The 13,653-nt window shown below is 42.6% G+C and overlaps 1 protein-coding gene across 1 annotated transcript in view; it reads right to left on the bottom strand.

Moving 5' to 3' along the window:
- Window positions 1-240: 240 nt before the first annotated feature.
- AADACL3 (arylacetamide deacetylase like 3) overlaps window positions 241-13,653 on the bottom strand; it is a 30,349-nt gene continuing 16,936 nt past the window's right edge. Inside the window, exons 3-5 of the mRNA XM_007942673.1 lie at window positions 11,663-11,879; window positions 8,839-8,902; window positions 241-1,015 (exon numbers count right to left, since the gene is read on the bottom strand). Of these exons, the coding sequence (XP_007940864.1) occupies window positions 241-1,015; window positions 8,839-8,902; window positions 11,663-11,879 (1,056 nt within the window). The remainder of the gene's footprint in view (window positions 1,016-8,838; window positions 8,903-11,662; window positions 11,880-13,653) is intronic.

Genomic DNA, 13,653 nt, shown 5'->3' with positions numbered 1-13,653 from the left:
ACAGAAAGCCCTTCCCACCACTGCCCCAAAAACTATTCCCTCTACTGCTTTCCCTTCACACATCAGAAACATGCATTGATAATTCTAGAATCTGGACCAGAGAGAAGGTGGCAACCTCCAAACTTCCTAGCCTCACTTAGTGTAACCTAAACCAGCAACAGAGAACCCCATGGAAAACTGGGTGATGAGAGATCCACAATCTTCATGGGTCCAGGAAAGTTTAAAAAAAAAAAAAAGTTGTCATAAGCCCTTTATAAAGTTGGCCATCACATTCAGAATCCTTGTGGAGCAAGGGAAGTACAAGAATCCCATGTCAATAGTGTTGAGCACGCCATGAAAGCCATCTTCCATGTGGTGCCAAGTCACTGGCACACCCAGATCCTCCAGCCTCTTCTTGTACAACAGTGAGTCATCCCGCAGAAGATCATACTCACAGGTCACAATGCAAGCTTCCGGGACCTGGGCTACAACGTCATCTTCTGCAATCAGGGGCGAGGGCACCATATCCAGAACTAGGCTTGATTCCAAGTAGGCAGCTTCATTCACAGGCACACAGGACATCTGCTGGTAACCTCGTTGCTTAAATCTCTCTGGGATGTTTTCTGGGCCCAACCACTTACGATACTTTTCCCAGATTTTGACAGGCAAATGGGCACCCTTCAAGATCGTGCTTTCCCAGGAGGGGCTGATATCCAGGTAATGACTCCAGCAGTAGAAGGCAAATTGCCGAGTGAGCAAGGGCACGTTCTTGTTCTGCTGATAGGAAGGGAGTTGAAAGTCCAGGCCTTGCAGAAAAGTGTAGACCAGAATCTGAGCACGGATCTTAGGGAGATCCACCCTCCTCCTGAGTTCTTGACAAGCCAGAGCTGCAATTCCACCTCCCACACTGTCACCACAGACCACAACCCGGGTGGGATCCACCCCATAGGCCTTTAGAGATTTCAGGAAGTAGATCGTGGCAGCAAAGCAGTCTGTTTTCAACACTGGAAACTTATGGTCAGGGAGCATGCGGTATCTAGGAAGGAATCAAAGAACATAGCTTACACTTACCACCCCAACAGAGCCAAGACATATCTGCATCTAGCATTCTTTAGGAGTTTCTGGATGGTGCAAACAGTGAAGCCTCAGCTACTAACTGAAAAGTTGATGGTCAGACCCACCCAGAGATGTCTGAGAAGAAAGGCTTCGTTACCTGCTTCCAAAAGGTCACAACCATGAAAACCCTATGGAGCAGTTCTGCTCTGACACATGTCATTTTGCCATGAGTCAGAATCAACTTGATGGCAACTGGTTTTGTTTCATTGTTTCTTAGCATCCTTTAACCTGATTTTTTTTTTTTTTTTCCCAGTGCTTTCTTTTTCTGAAATCTGATCAGGTGAAATTAGGTGTGAGGCTTAAATGATGCTAGACCTAAAACCTTCAGTGGCTACTATACAGGATGGACCAAGTAAGTGGTAGCTATAATTTCTACCACCCAAAGACCTGTTGGGGAACCAGCCATGACCACAAACACCCTGTCACACAGCTATTGGCCAACACTAGCCCTGTCTCTCTGAACCTACCTGATGTTGCTTCCCTAAATCACACCTATTCTCTGCTCCTATTTTATTATTTGTTTATGGGCAACTCCAGGTTTGCCTGGGTTTTGATTCTAATTAATCCTGCATGCCTTAAATAGACTATCAAGCATAACCCAGAATGCACAGGAGGTGGAAGAGAAGCTAGGTGACTGGGACCTTTTAAAAATTAGGTTCTTACGCATATCAAAAGACTTCTTCAAAAGAGTAAAAAGAGAACTTACAGATTGGGAGAAAGTATTTGCCTATGACATATTTGACAAAGGACTTATCTCCAAAATTTATAGAAAACTTCAACACCTCAACACCAAAAAGACAAACAATCCAATTCAAAAATGGGCAAGGGACAGGAATAGATGCTTCACTAAACATGATATGCTGGCGGCCTATAAACACATAAAGAATCGGTCATGATCATTAGCCATTAGAAAGATGCAAATCAAAATAACGATGAGATGTCATCTCACCCCAGCAATAATAGCAAAGTTCAACAAGACAGAAAATAATAAATGCTGGCAAGGCTGCAGAGAGATTGGAACTCTCATACACAGCTGGTGGGACTGTAAAATGGTACAAACATTGTGGAAAATGGTATGCCATTTCCTTAAAAAACTGAAAATAGAAATACCATTTGAACCAGCAATTCTATTACTAGGAATATATTGCAAAGAGGTGAGACAGGACACAGACATAGGCACAGCCATGTTCATCACAGCACAATTCACTATAGCAAAGAGATGGAAACAACCTAAATGCCCATCAACAGATGAATGGAAAACCAAATTATGGTATATTTACCCAATGGAATACTATGGTATATTAAAGAACAATGAAGATTATACAAATTATCTCACAATGTGGATGAATCTGGAGGACATTATGCTGAGTGAAACAAGTCAGTCACAGAAGGACAAATATTATCTGAGTTCATTACTGTAAAAAGTCAAGAAAGTGTTTGCTTAGAAAAGGGAACTCAATTGGTAGGTTACTGGGGATGGGAGGGAAGGAGAGGGGAAATTTTCGGACTAGTTGGGGGCCACATGCTGAGTTGTGCAAGGGGAGGGATGATATGGAAAGAGTCTGTGACCTGCATGATAACATTGGAGAAAGGGAGGACACTGAATTGTGCACATAATATACAGATGGCAGAGGCTAATACAAGTATATGCACAATACAGCATTACCACTAACACCAAATACCAGGCTACAGATAAATACATAGACAATTGAGAAGATCAGATGGGGCTCAGTGAACAGGAATATACTCTAGACAAATGATAGATTCAGCTGAGGATATTCTTGCACAGATACTAGTGATATAAAATAATCACAATCATTACAGAAGCAACAGAAGACAGACTTGGAGCAATCCCTCAGACAGCCAGACACCTTGGGAGAGAGAATCACCAGATCTGCTGACTCAGGACTATAGTATTGGGGGATACCAGGCTCAATTGGCACAAAATAATACATAAAAATCTTGTTCAACAACCTACTTTAGTGAGTAGCAACTAAGGTCTTAAAAGCTTTCAAGAGGCTATCTAAGATGCAGCTAATGGTTTCCTCTTGTCTGAAGTGAAGAGGAGTGAAGAAAACCAGGGCATTTGGAAACAATCAGCCCTAGGATATGATGGCCCTCGAGACCAGAAGAATTAGATGGTGCCCAGCTACAAATGCCAAGCACTTGGGAAGGGATCAAAACTGGAGATCCTGGATAGAGTGGGAGGAAAAATATGGAACAAAATTCAGATACACAATAATGACCAGAATTACCAGTTGGATGGAGTCTGGTGGGACCCCCAAGACTTCAGGCCTGGGACAGTACTCACTCCCAAGGACTGGCTCTCAGCCCAACAGTAGTAAGACTCACATGCAAAATACCCAACCCAGGGCAATGCACCCACCTACTCTATGGAGATACACCCCTTACAGTTATCAGCTATGGGGAACCAGAGGGGCAACATTCACATGGAAGGAAAGCTGGACAGACAGGAGTGCTTATCCAAGATGGGCACATGGATAGAGGGTCACAGGGAAGGGAGAGGAGGGAGTGGGTTACGTTAGGGATGGTAATCAGGGAGTGAAATCAAATGCACACGAACTGTTGAATGTAAAACAAATTCTGCTCTGTAAACTTGTACCCAAAGCACAATTTAAACAAACAATCAAACAAAATCTTCATGCCTCAGGTTCAGTGAGAAGATTTTGTAGACTTAACTACTTCCAAGGGCCAGCAGATAACACGTCAGGCTCCTCCAAACCGGTCACATGCATCCTGCCCCACTATCTCCATGCAGGAACATCAGCCAACATTACTAGACCTTTGATTTTTCAAAAGATTCCAGAAACTTGACGTTATGAGAAGTTTCACAATTTTTAAATACTGGCTACAAATTTTAAAGAAAATAAACATTCTGTGAGATGACCAAATCTTCCTGAGCCTTATCATTCTGATCCAGCATATTTCAATCTACCCTGGGGTTATGTACAGATAGCCACACTTTCAACTCCAAAACCCTGTCTACCTCAAATTCATCAAATAACCTTTGCCAGCACGTTCCATCAATGATCTCTTTGTTCAGCACAGGCCCAAACAGTAAGGTGTAAGTGTCAACAACTGAGTCAAGATTTTCATCCCACTGCAGAAATGGTTTTGGAGCTAAGAATAGGAAAGGGAGACATTTCTCAGTCCCTCTCCCTGATCCAGGATTTATTTCTGTGATTTTTACCCTTTTCAACTAGTTGTGCCATTAGAAAGCTGTGACAGAAATTCCCACTGAGATACTGGCAACTGCTAACATTTCTTAATGAAGGATATTGGTGGTTCAGTGGTAAAATTTTTGCCTTCCATGAGGGAGACTCAAGTTTGATTCATGGCCAGTGCACCTCATGTGCAGCCACTACTGGTCTGTCAGTGGAGGCTTGCATGTTGCTATGGTTGCTATGATGCTGAACATGTTTCAGCAGAGCTTCCAGACTAAGACAGACTAGGAATGCAGGTCAGCAGATCTACCTCGATCACAACAGTCTGATCTACAACTGATCATTGGGTCAGGATCGGGCAGTGCTTTTTTCCACTGTGTATAGAGTCATCATGAACTGGGGGACAACTCAATGGAAACTAACAACAAGAACATTCTTAATCATGTTGTTGTTGTTAGGTGCCATCAAGTTGTCTCTGACTCATAAGTCACCTTATGTGCAACAGAACGAAACATTGCCTGGTCCTGTGCTAGCCTCACGATCCCTACTATGTCTGAGCCCATTGCTGAAGCCACCATGTCAGTCCATCTCATTGAGCACCTTCCCCTCCTTTGTTGACCCTCCAATTTACCAAGCATGACATCCTTCTTCAGAGAATGGTCCCTTCTGACAACATGACTAAAGTAGGTCAGACAAAGTCTGTCCATTCTTGCTTCCAAGGAGCATTCTGGTTGCACTTCATCCAGGACAGATTTGTTAGTTCTTTTAGCAGTCCACGGTACTTTCAGCATTCTTTGCCAACACCACAACTCAAAAGCATCAACTCTTCTTCGGTCTTCCTTATTCATTGTCCAGCTCTCACATGCATATGAGGCGATTGAAAATACCATGGCTTGGGTTATGTGCATCTTAGTCTTCAAGGAGACATCTTTGTTCTTCAGCACCTGAAAGAGGTCTTTTGCAACAGATTTGCCCAATGAAATACATCTTTTGATGTCTTGACTGCTGCTCCCATTGGTGTTGATTGTACAACCAAATAATATGAAGTTTTTGACGACTTCAATATTGTCTCCATTTATCATGATGCTGCTTATTGGTCCATTTGTGAGGATTTTTGTTTTCATTATATTGAAGTGTAATCCATACTCCAGACTGTTATGTATTCTTTAATCTTCATCAGTAAGTGCTCCAAGTCAATCCTCATTTTCAGCAAGCAAAGTTGTGTTGTTGGTGTATCTCAGGTTGTTAATGATTCTTTCTCCAATCCTGATCCACGTTCTTCTTCATATAATTCAGCTTCTCAGATTATTTGCTCAGCATACAGATTGAACAAGTTTGGTGAAAGGATACAACCTTGACCCACTCCCTTCCTGATTTTAAACTATGCAGTATCCCCTTGTTCTGTTTGAATGACAGCCTCCTGGTCTATGTACCTCATGAGTACAATTAAGTGTTCTGGAATTCACATTCTTCTCAATGTTACCCATAATTTGTTATGATCCACACAATCAAATGCTTTTGCATAGTCAATAAAACACAAGTAAACATCTTTCTGGTATTGTTTGCTTTGAGCCAAGATCCATCTGACATCAGCTATGAGATCCCTCATTCTATGTCTGCTTCTGAATCCAGCTTGCATATCTGGAAGTTCTCTGTCAATATACTGCTGCAACCATTTTTTAATTATCTTCAGTGAGATTTTACTTGCACGTGACATCAATGATATTGTTGAATGATTTCCACATTCTGTGGGATCACCTTTCTTTGGAATGGGTACAAATGTTGATCTCTTCTAGTCAGTTGGCCAGGTAGCTGTCTTCCAAATATCTTGGCATAGCTGAGTGAGTGCCTCCAGCATGGCATCCGTTTGTTGAAACATCTCAGTGGGCATTGTGTCAATTCCTAGAGCCTTGTTTTTCACCAGTTCTGTTAGTGCAGTTCTGACTTCTTTCAATAACATTGGTTCTTGATCATATGCCACCTCCTGAAATGGATGATCATCGACAAATTCTTTTTGGTATAGTGACTCTGTATATTCCATCCATCTTCTTTTGATGTTTCCTGCATCATTCATCATACTGCCCACAGTGTCCTTCAATATTGCAATTTGAGGCTTGAATTTTTTCCTCAGTTCTTTCAGCTTGAGGAATGCCAAGAGTGTTCTTCTCTTTTGGTTTTCTAACTCCAGGTCTTTGCAATGAATAAGTTGTTGGTCTTGTAAAATTCTATCACACAATCTCCAGTGTCTTTTCTATCACCAAGGCCATATATGTTCCAACTACCAGTGATTCTTCTTACTTTCCAACTTTTGCATTCCAGTCACCAGTGATATATAACACATCTTGACTGCATGTTTGATCAACTTTAGACTGCAGAAGTTGGTAAAAATCTTCAATTTCCTCATCTTTGGCTTTGGTAGCTGGTGTGTAAATTTGAATAATAGTAGTATTAACTGATCTTCCTTGTAGGTGTATGGATATTATCCCATCACTGACAGCATTGTACTTCAGGATAAATCTTGATGCATTCTTTGTGATGATGAATGCCGTGCCATTTGTGTTAGTTAAGTTTGTGTGTCAACTTGGCTAGGCCTGGTTGAGTGGCTGGGCAGCTGAATGTAGTAATTCCCCATAGTGAGACTGGTAATTAACTCCATGGTGAAATCTATTGGAGCCACTGAGTAGCTGTTTTGGGTATGTGGTCTGCTTCCTGTATATAAGAAACAACTTTGTGAATGGTCTCCAGCTTATGGCACACTTGAACCCTGCATGTAGCTGTGCCATTTTTCAGCAGCTTGCCATGCTCTGCTTGGGACTTTCAATGGACTTGAATTAATGGCCTGCCATGTGGTGTGGTAATGTTGGGACTGTGCCATTTTATTTGTTGACCTTGGGCTTGTCAGCCACAGCAGCCAGTAGCTGCCTGAGTGAAGAAATGCCTCTAGTTTCAGTGGGCCAGGAGGAAGAGGCAGAGCTGAAGCCCAAGGTCGAGGGGCTTTCACCCAGCCCCTAGAGCCTGGCACTTTGAACTCAGACTTATAGCCTCCTGAACTGTAAGAGAATAAACTTCTGTTTGTTCCAGCCATCCCATTTGTGATATATTTCTGTCAGAGTGGCACTAGCTAACCAGAACACCATTCTTCTTCAGTTTGTCATTCCCCGCATAGTAGATCATGATTGTTTGATTCAAAATGGCCAAAACCAATCCATTTCAGCTGACTAATGCCTGGGATATTCATCTTTTTGCATTACATTTCATTTTTGACAACTTCTGATTTTCCTGGATTCATATTTCATACATTCCATGTTCTGATTACTAATGGATGTTTGCAGCTGTTTCTTCTCATCTTGAGACATGCCACATCAACAAGTGAGGGTACTGAAAGCTTTATTTTATCCACATAATTAAGGTTGGCTCTATTCTGAGGAGGCAGTTCTTCTCCAGTTGTATTTTGAATGCCTTCCAACTTAAGGGGCTCACCTTCCAGCACTATATCACATGATGTTTCAGAGCTATTCATGAAGTTTTCCAGCAATATATCAGACAGTGTTTCACTACTATTTAAAAGGTTTTCACTGGACAATTCTTTGAGAAGTGGATGACCTCTTTCTTCTTCTGAGTCTGTCTTAGTCTAGAAGCTATGCTGAAACCTGTCTGCCATGGGTAATCCTGCTGGCATTCGAAACACTGGTGGCATAGCCTCCAGCCTCACAGCAACACTCAAGCCACCATAGTATGACAAACTGACAGACAAGTTTGTCTCCCTTAGTTGTTCCAAAGTGTTCTGCTCATTCTTAATAGGATATGCAATTAAAATGAGACTGTGCAGAAAGCTTCATCAGGAGGAACTGACCCTGTGCAGCAAGCAGCAAAGCAGGAGGACCAGGCCACACCACTTGCAATGATAGCTCCTCATACAGACCCTGTTTGCTTTATGTGGAGACTCAATAGGGGGCCACCCCAGTTCCCCACTCAATGTCACCAAGCCCTCTTTGAGGTTCTAGGTGGGTAGATGACTCAAAGACCAGTTATGAGAGTGGTTTTTCATTTTTCTCACTTCTTATGGGGGTTCTCAGCTAGGGTGGACTTCCCTCCAGGGAGCACTTGGAAATGGTTGTGACAGTGTTTGTGGTTGTCCTGGTAACTGTACAGGGCACTGCTGGCACTTAGTGGAGGAGGTGCTAAGTGTCCTGTACGTGCTGGGCTGTTCCACTCCACAGTGTTCTATCCAAAAGTGTTCCTGTTGAAAAACTCTACAACTCATCTGATTAACAACCCCACATCCCATGCTGCTTACAGATAATTTCATGCACTAAATGCCCCTGTTTAAACATCCAAAAGGGCCACACAAAGGGATGGTTTCCTCATTCTCTTCTTTGACATTGTTCTGCCTCTCCTATTCCTTCCTCTTCTCTTCACTGGCTTCACACAACCCATCCCTTCCTCCTGGTGTTCCTCCAGTTCCTCACCTGTCTATCTGCTTCCAACTGCCCCCCACCCATCACTCAGGATCCCACCCAGACTTTTTGGCACCTTCCCCATTCTCCCCTTTACTCACCCAACAGCTAGAACCACCGAGTCACTCTCCTTGCACAAACGAGTGCATATGCCATGATGGGTTTCTAGAAAATAAAAGGTTTTTAACATTCACTATGGGAGCCAGGGGTCTTCCTTTGCCAGCTTTTGTTAGCTGCTCCCTTCTTACTGATGACATGACCAAGGGCTTGGGCAGATTCAAACTTTCCAGTTGTCAGCAAATCAATTCCAACTCATGTGTGTCAGCCAACCCTGTGGGTGTTGGAGCAAAATAGTGCCCCATAGGGTTTGGTGCAAACAGTGAATGTGCTTGGCTACTAATTGAAAGGTTGGATGTCCAAGTCCCCCCAGAGTCAGGCTATTCAAAAGAAAGGGCTGAAACTGGTACACCATTCGATCTGCAACCTATACAACTATGAGACCAGAAGAACTAGATGGTGCCCAGCTACCACTGCCATCCACTTGGAAGGGATGTAGGAGATCCTGCATAAAGAGGGAGAACAATGTGGTACAAAACTCAAAATCATTTGGAGGCAAAAAAAAAGAAAAGAAAAAAAAAGGTGGGGACCAGGTTTGCTGGTCCAATGGAGCCTGGTGTAACCACTGAGACTATGGCCCCTAGCTGCCCTTCAGGTCTGGAATTGAACCTACAACTGTGGTTTCCAGCCAAACAAAGTACAGGCATGTGAGTTAAACATTTACCTCAAGTAGACACACGCCCTGGAGAGAACAATCATGGGAGAAGGAAGGGCTGCTTATGCACAGGGAGATAGCTCAGGGTGCAGAAGAGTATGAAGGGATGGACACTGGGAGGAGGTAACTATGGGGAGGAAGTGGGAGGGGAGCTGCTGCATTGTGAATTTTGGTCAATGACATGAGACAAAGTATATGTGAACTGCTGTATGAAAAGTGAATTTACTCTGTAAATCTTCACCCAAATCCTAATTAAAAAAAAAAAAAAAAAAAAAAAAAAAAAAAAAAAAAAGAAAGGGCTGACAATCTACTTCTGAAAAATCAGACTCTCCTAGGTTTTGCACATTTGCTTTTAGCCCCCCAGCAAGCTTCCTTGAAATATCAGTCTTTCTCTTCTGTCATGATGTCTGAACAACTTTCTATGAGATGCCAACCCCTCTGATGGATTCTACTATCATTAAATGTCTAAGAAGCTGATTGACAGTAGAGCACTGGATGTCAACATGGAAAGGATGTATATTTGGGAGTTCCACAGGCCTGACTTCAAATCCTAATTTGTCTCTTTTTGGTTTGAGCTAAAGTAGCTCCTGGCAATCCCTTACTCTCTCAGCCTTGATTTTTCTCATTTGTAAAATAAAGATCATGACAATATCTCCCTCCTAGGACTGTTGTGAGGATTAAATGAGGTAAAGCACAGGAAGGGCTTCCAGGGTGCCCAGCTCAAACTAAGCACTTAATAAATATTTCGTTATCAACATTTTATCATGCAGACCAAATAGGAACCACTAATTCATTAATTTCCTATTCTCATCCCTATTACAGTGGGCCACTGTCCATCTGTCAGTTTGTTGTACTATAGTGACTTGAATGTTGCTGTGATGCTGGGAGCTACATCACTGGTATTTCAAGTACCAGTGGGGTCCCCCATGGTGGACAGGTTTCAGTAGACCTTCCAGACTAAAACAGACTAGAAGAAAGGCCTGGTGATCTACTTTCAAAAATTAGCCACTGAAAACCTTCAGATCACAACAAAACATTGTCTTACTCACTGGCTTTGAACACATCATCAGGAGGGATCACTCACTGGAGGAAGACAATATGTTTGGTAAAATAGAGGGCTAGCAAGGACCAAGAAGACCCTCAGTGAGAAAGGCAGGCACAGTAGCAGCAATGATGGACTTAAATATGCCAACCACGGCGAAGATGACGCAGAACTGAGCAACATTTTGTTCTGCTCTACATAAGGTCATCACAAGTAGGAGTCAACTCAACAGCAGCTATCTATCTATCTACCTATTGTCTGTCTGTCTGTCTATCTGTATATCTACCTATCATCTGTCATCTATCATTGATCTACCTATCTATTGTCTGTCTATCTATCTATCTATCTATCTATCTAACCATCTACTGCAATGGGACCCTGGCATTCCAAGATTGCACAGCAGAAATTTAAAAAAAAAAAAAAATGGTAGTTTTCTTCACATTTGCAATGGAAAAAAAATCAAGGCAATAGAATTGTCTCAGTTTTGAATTTTTCCTCTCGTTAATTTTCCTCAAATCTCTGGTCTTCTTGTTTGTACCAGAATTTGTGTCAGGCAATACTTGATGTGAAATAATGTGTTCATTTATTTTCACTTGAAATATCATTACTTCCAACTAAGCAGAGGTGATGGTTGCACACAACGTGCATGTATGAAAAGTCACAGAATCGTACTTTTTAAAATGGTTAATGTTATGTGAATTTCACCTCAGTAAAAACACAGAGGGAGAGATAGTCAGTGATTTGAACCCACCAGCCACTCTGTGGGAGAAAGATGTGGTAATCTGCTTCCATAAAGATTACAGCTTTGGAAACCCTATGAGGCAGTGCTAGTCTGTCCTATAAGGTCACCATGAGTTGGAATTGACTCCACAGCAATATATATATTCATCTTACTTCCAAAAATATATTGATATATTTCATATAATTGCCACTTGAATGATCTCAGACTCATTCACTGTGTGAGTAATCCTTGGCCATAAGACTGATTTTTAAACTCTGGGAAGATGCTGGGGTCTGTTTTATTACATGGCCTCATGCTGAAAAGTGATGTCACCACCGTGGGTGTGGGGGTGCTCTGGTTCTTTGTGAGATGTGAGGAAAGGGCGCTTACTCAAGCTCCCAAAGACCATCCCACCGCCATGGTAGAACACAACACCAGGCTTGAGGGTCAAGGAGGATGCTTTCGGCTGGTACAGCTTCAGAGAGATCGTCCCGAAGCGGAGGTCTGTGACCAAGACATCTGGGTCCGTCTTTAGAGGCATCAGATCATGCATGAAACGGACAAATCTGGGCATAGAGCAGATTCTCAGTGTCTCAAAAATCTTCCCCTGTTGGAGACAGAAGAGGAAATGCCAGGAGAATAGGTTCAGTTTGTGACATCTTCCACATCCTGCTTCCACCTCTGCCTTCCACAGTGTGGCTAGCGGGCTTTATAAACATTGTCACAGTCCTGCTCAACACCCTGCAGTGCTCCCAGCATAATTAGATGAAATCCACTTGGGCCCAGCTCTGAGCCCTCTCACCCCACCTCTCCTGACACATCACACCCAGCCACTACAGTCCAGGCTTCTGGCCACCTCTCACAGGTCCCCCTACCTGGAGCCCTCCCCATCTCACCCTTATCTTCACTTGGCTTCTGCTCCACCTGGACACCTGGACATGATGTCTACTCCCAGAGGTCTTCCTGCACTACCCTGGCCAATGTGATCGCTGCTGAGTGGTCCTTACCATGCTTAAGTAACGAACACTTAGGAGAATAGTATCGTAGTTATGATTATTTTAAGAAGAGAAGAGTTCTTATCTTTTAGAGATGTCCACTGAAATATTTTTGGATTAAATAATAAAATGCCCAGGATTGGCTTTACAATAAAACAAAAATTAGGGAAAAGGCGGGAGTACAGATGAACTGAGAGTCAAGAGTTAATCATTGTTGATGCTGGATTGTGGGTACATGGGGTTTCTTTATACTATTCTGTTTCCTTGGGCATATGTCTGAAATCTTGCAAAATAAACACACAAAGAGACATGGGAGAATCTTAACTGCATACTGCCAACCAGCAGCTCTGTGGGAGAAAGATCTGGCCATCTGCTCCCATAGACATTACACCCTAGAAAACCCTATGGAACAGTTCTACTCTGTCACATGGGTCACCATGAATCAGAATTGATTTGCCAGCCCCCAACAACAACAAGTGAATGAGGCCTATCTGAGAAAGCTGCATACTGTATGGTTTCAGCATTCCAGAGAAGACACAACTAAGTGGACAGTGAAAACATCAGCAGTTCCCAGAGGCTTGGGGAGGATGAGGAGGGGTGAATAGGTGAAGTATGGGGCATTGTTAGGTCAGTGAAACTATTCTTTATGTTACTGTTATAGTGACCACATGAATTTATGCTTTTGTCAAAACTCTTGTTGTTGTTAGGTGCTGTTGAGTTGGCTCCAATTCACAGCAATCTTATGTACAACAGAATGAAAAACTGCCCAGTCCTGTGCCATCCTCATAATCATTGCTATGTTTGGCCCATTGTTGTAGCCACTGTGTCAATCCGTCTCGTTGAAGGTCTTCCTCTTTTCCACTGACCTTCACTTTACCAAGCATGATGTCCTTCTCCAGGGACGTCCCTTCTGATAACATGTCCAAAATACATGAGATGAAGTCTCATCACCCTCCAAAGATAGTCTGAGTATCTAAGGAGTATTCTGACTATACTTCCAAGACAGATTTGTTCATTCTGGAAGTCCATGGTGTCTCAGGCTGGGTTTGCCAGAGGACAACACCAGTGAAGTATATATATATGACTTCTTGACTGCTGCTTCCATAGGCATTGATTGTGAATCCCAGCAAAATGAAGTCCTTGACAACTTTAGTCTTCTCTCCATTGACAATGTTCCAATTATTAATGGATGTTTACAGCTGTTTCTCCTCAATTTGAGTCATGCCACGTCAGCAAATTGAGGTCTCAAAAGCTTTACCTTGTCCATATCAGTAAGGCTGGTTCTATTTTCTCTCTCTCTCTCTTTTTTTTTTTTTAATTGTGATTTGGGTGAAGATTTACAGAGCAAGTTCACTTTCTATACAGCAGTTCACATATACTTTGTCT

This window comes from Orycteropus afer, unplaced genomic scaffold, assembly GCF_000298275.1.
Source record: "Orycteropus afer afer isolate SDZICR_OR568_19922 unplaced genomic scaffold, OryAfe1.0 scaffold00094, whole genome shotgun sequence".
Taxonomy (NCBI): Eukaryota; Metazoa; Chordata; class Mammalia; order Tubulidentata; family Orycteropodidae; genus Orycteropus; species Orycteropus afer.
Note: the sequence above shows the minus strand (reverse complement) of the source record. Positions and strands in the feature narration are given on the sequence as shown.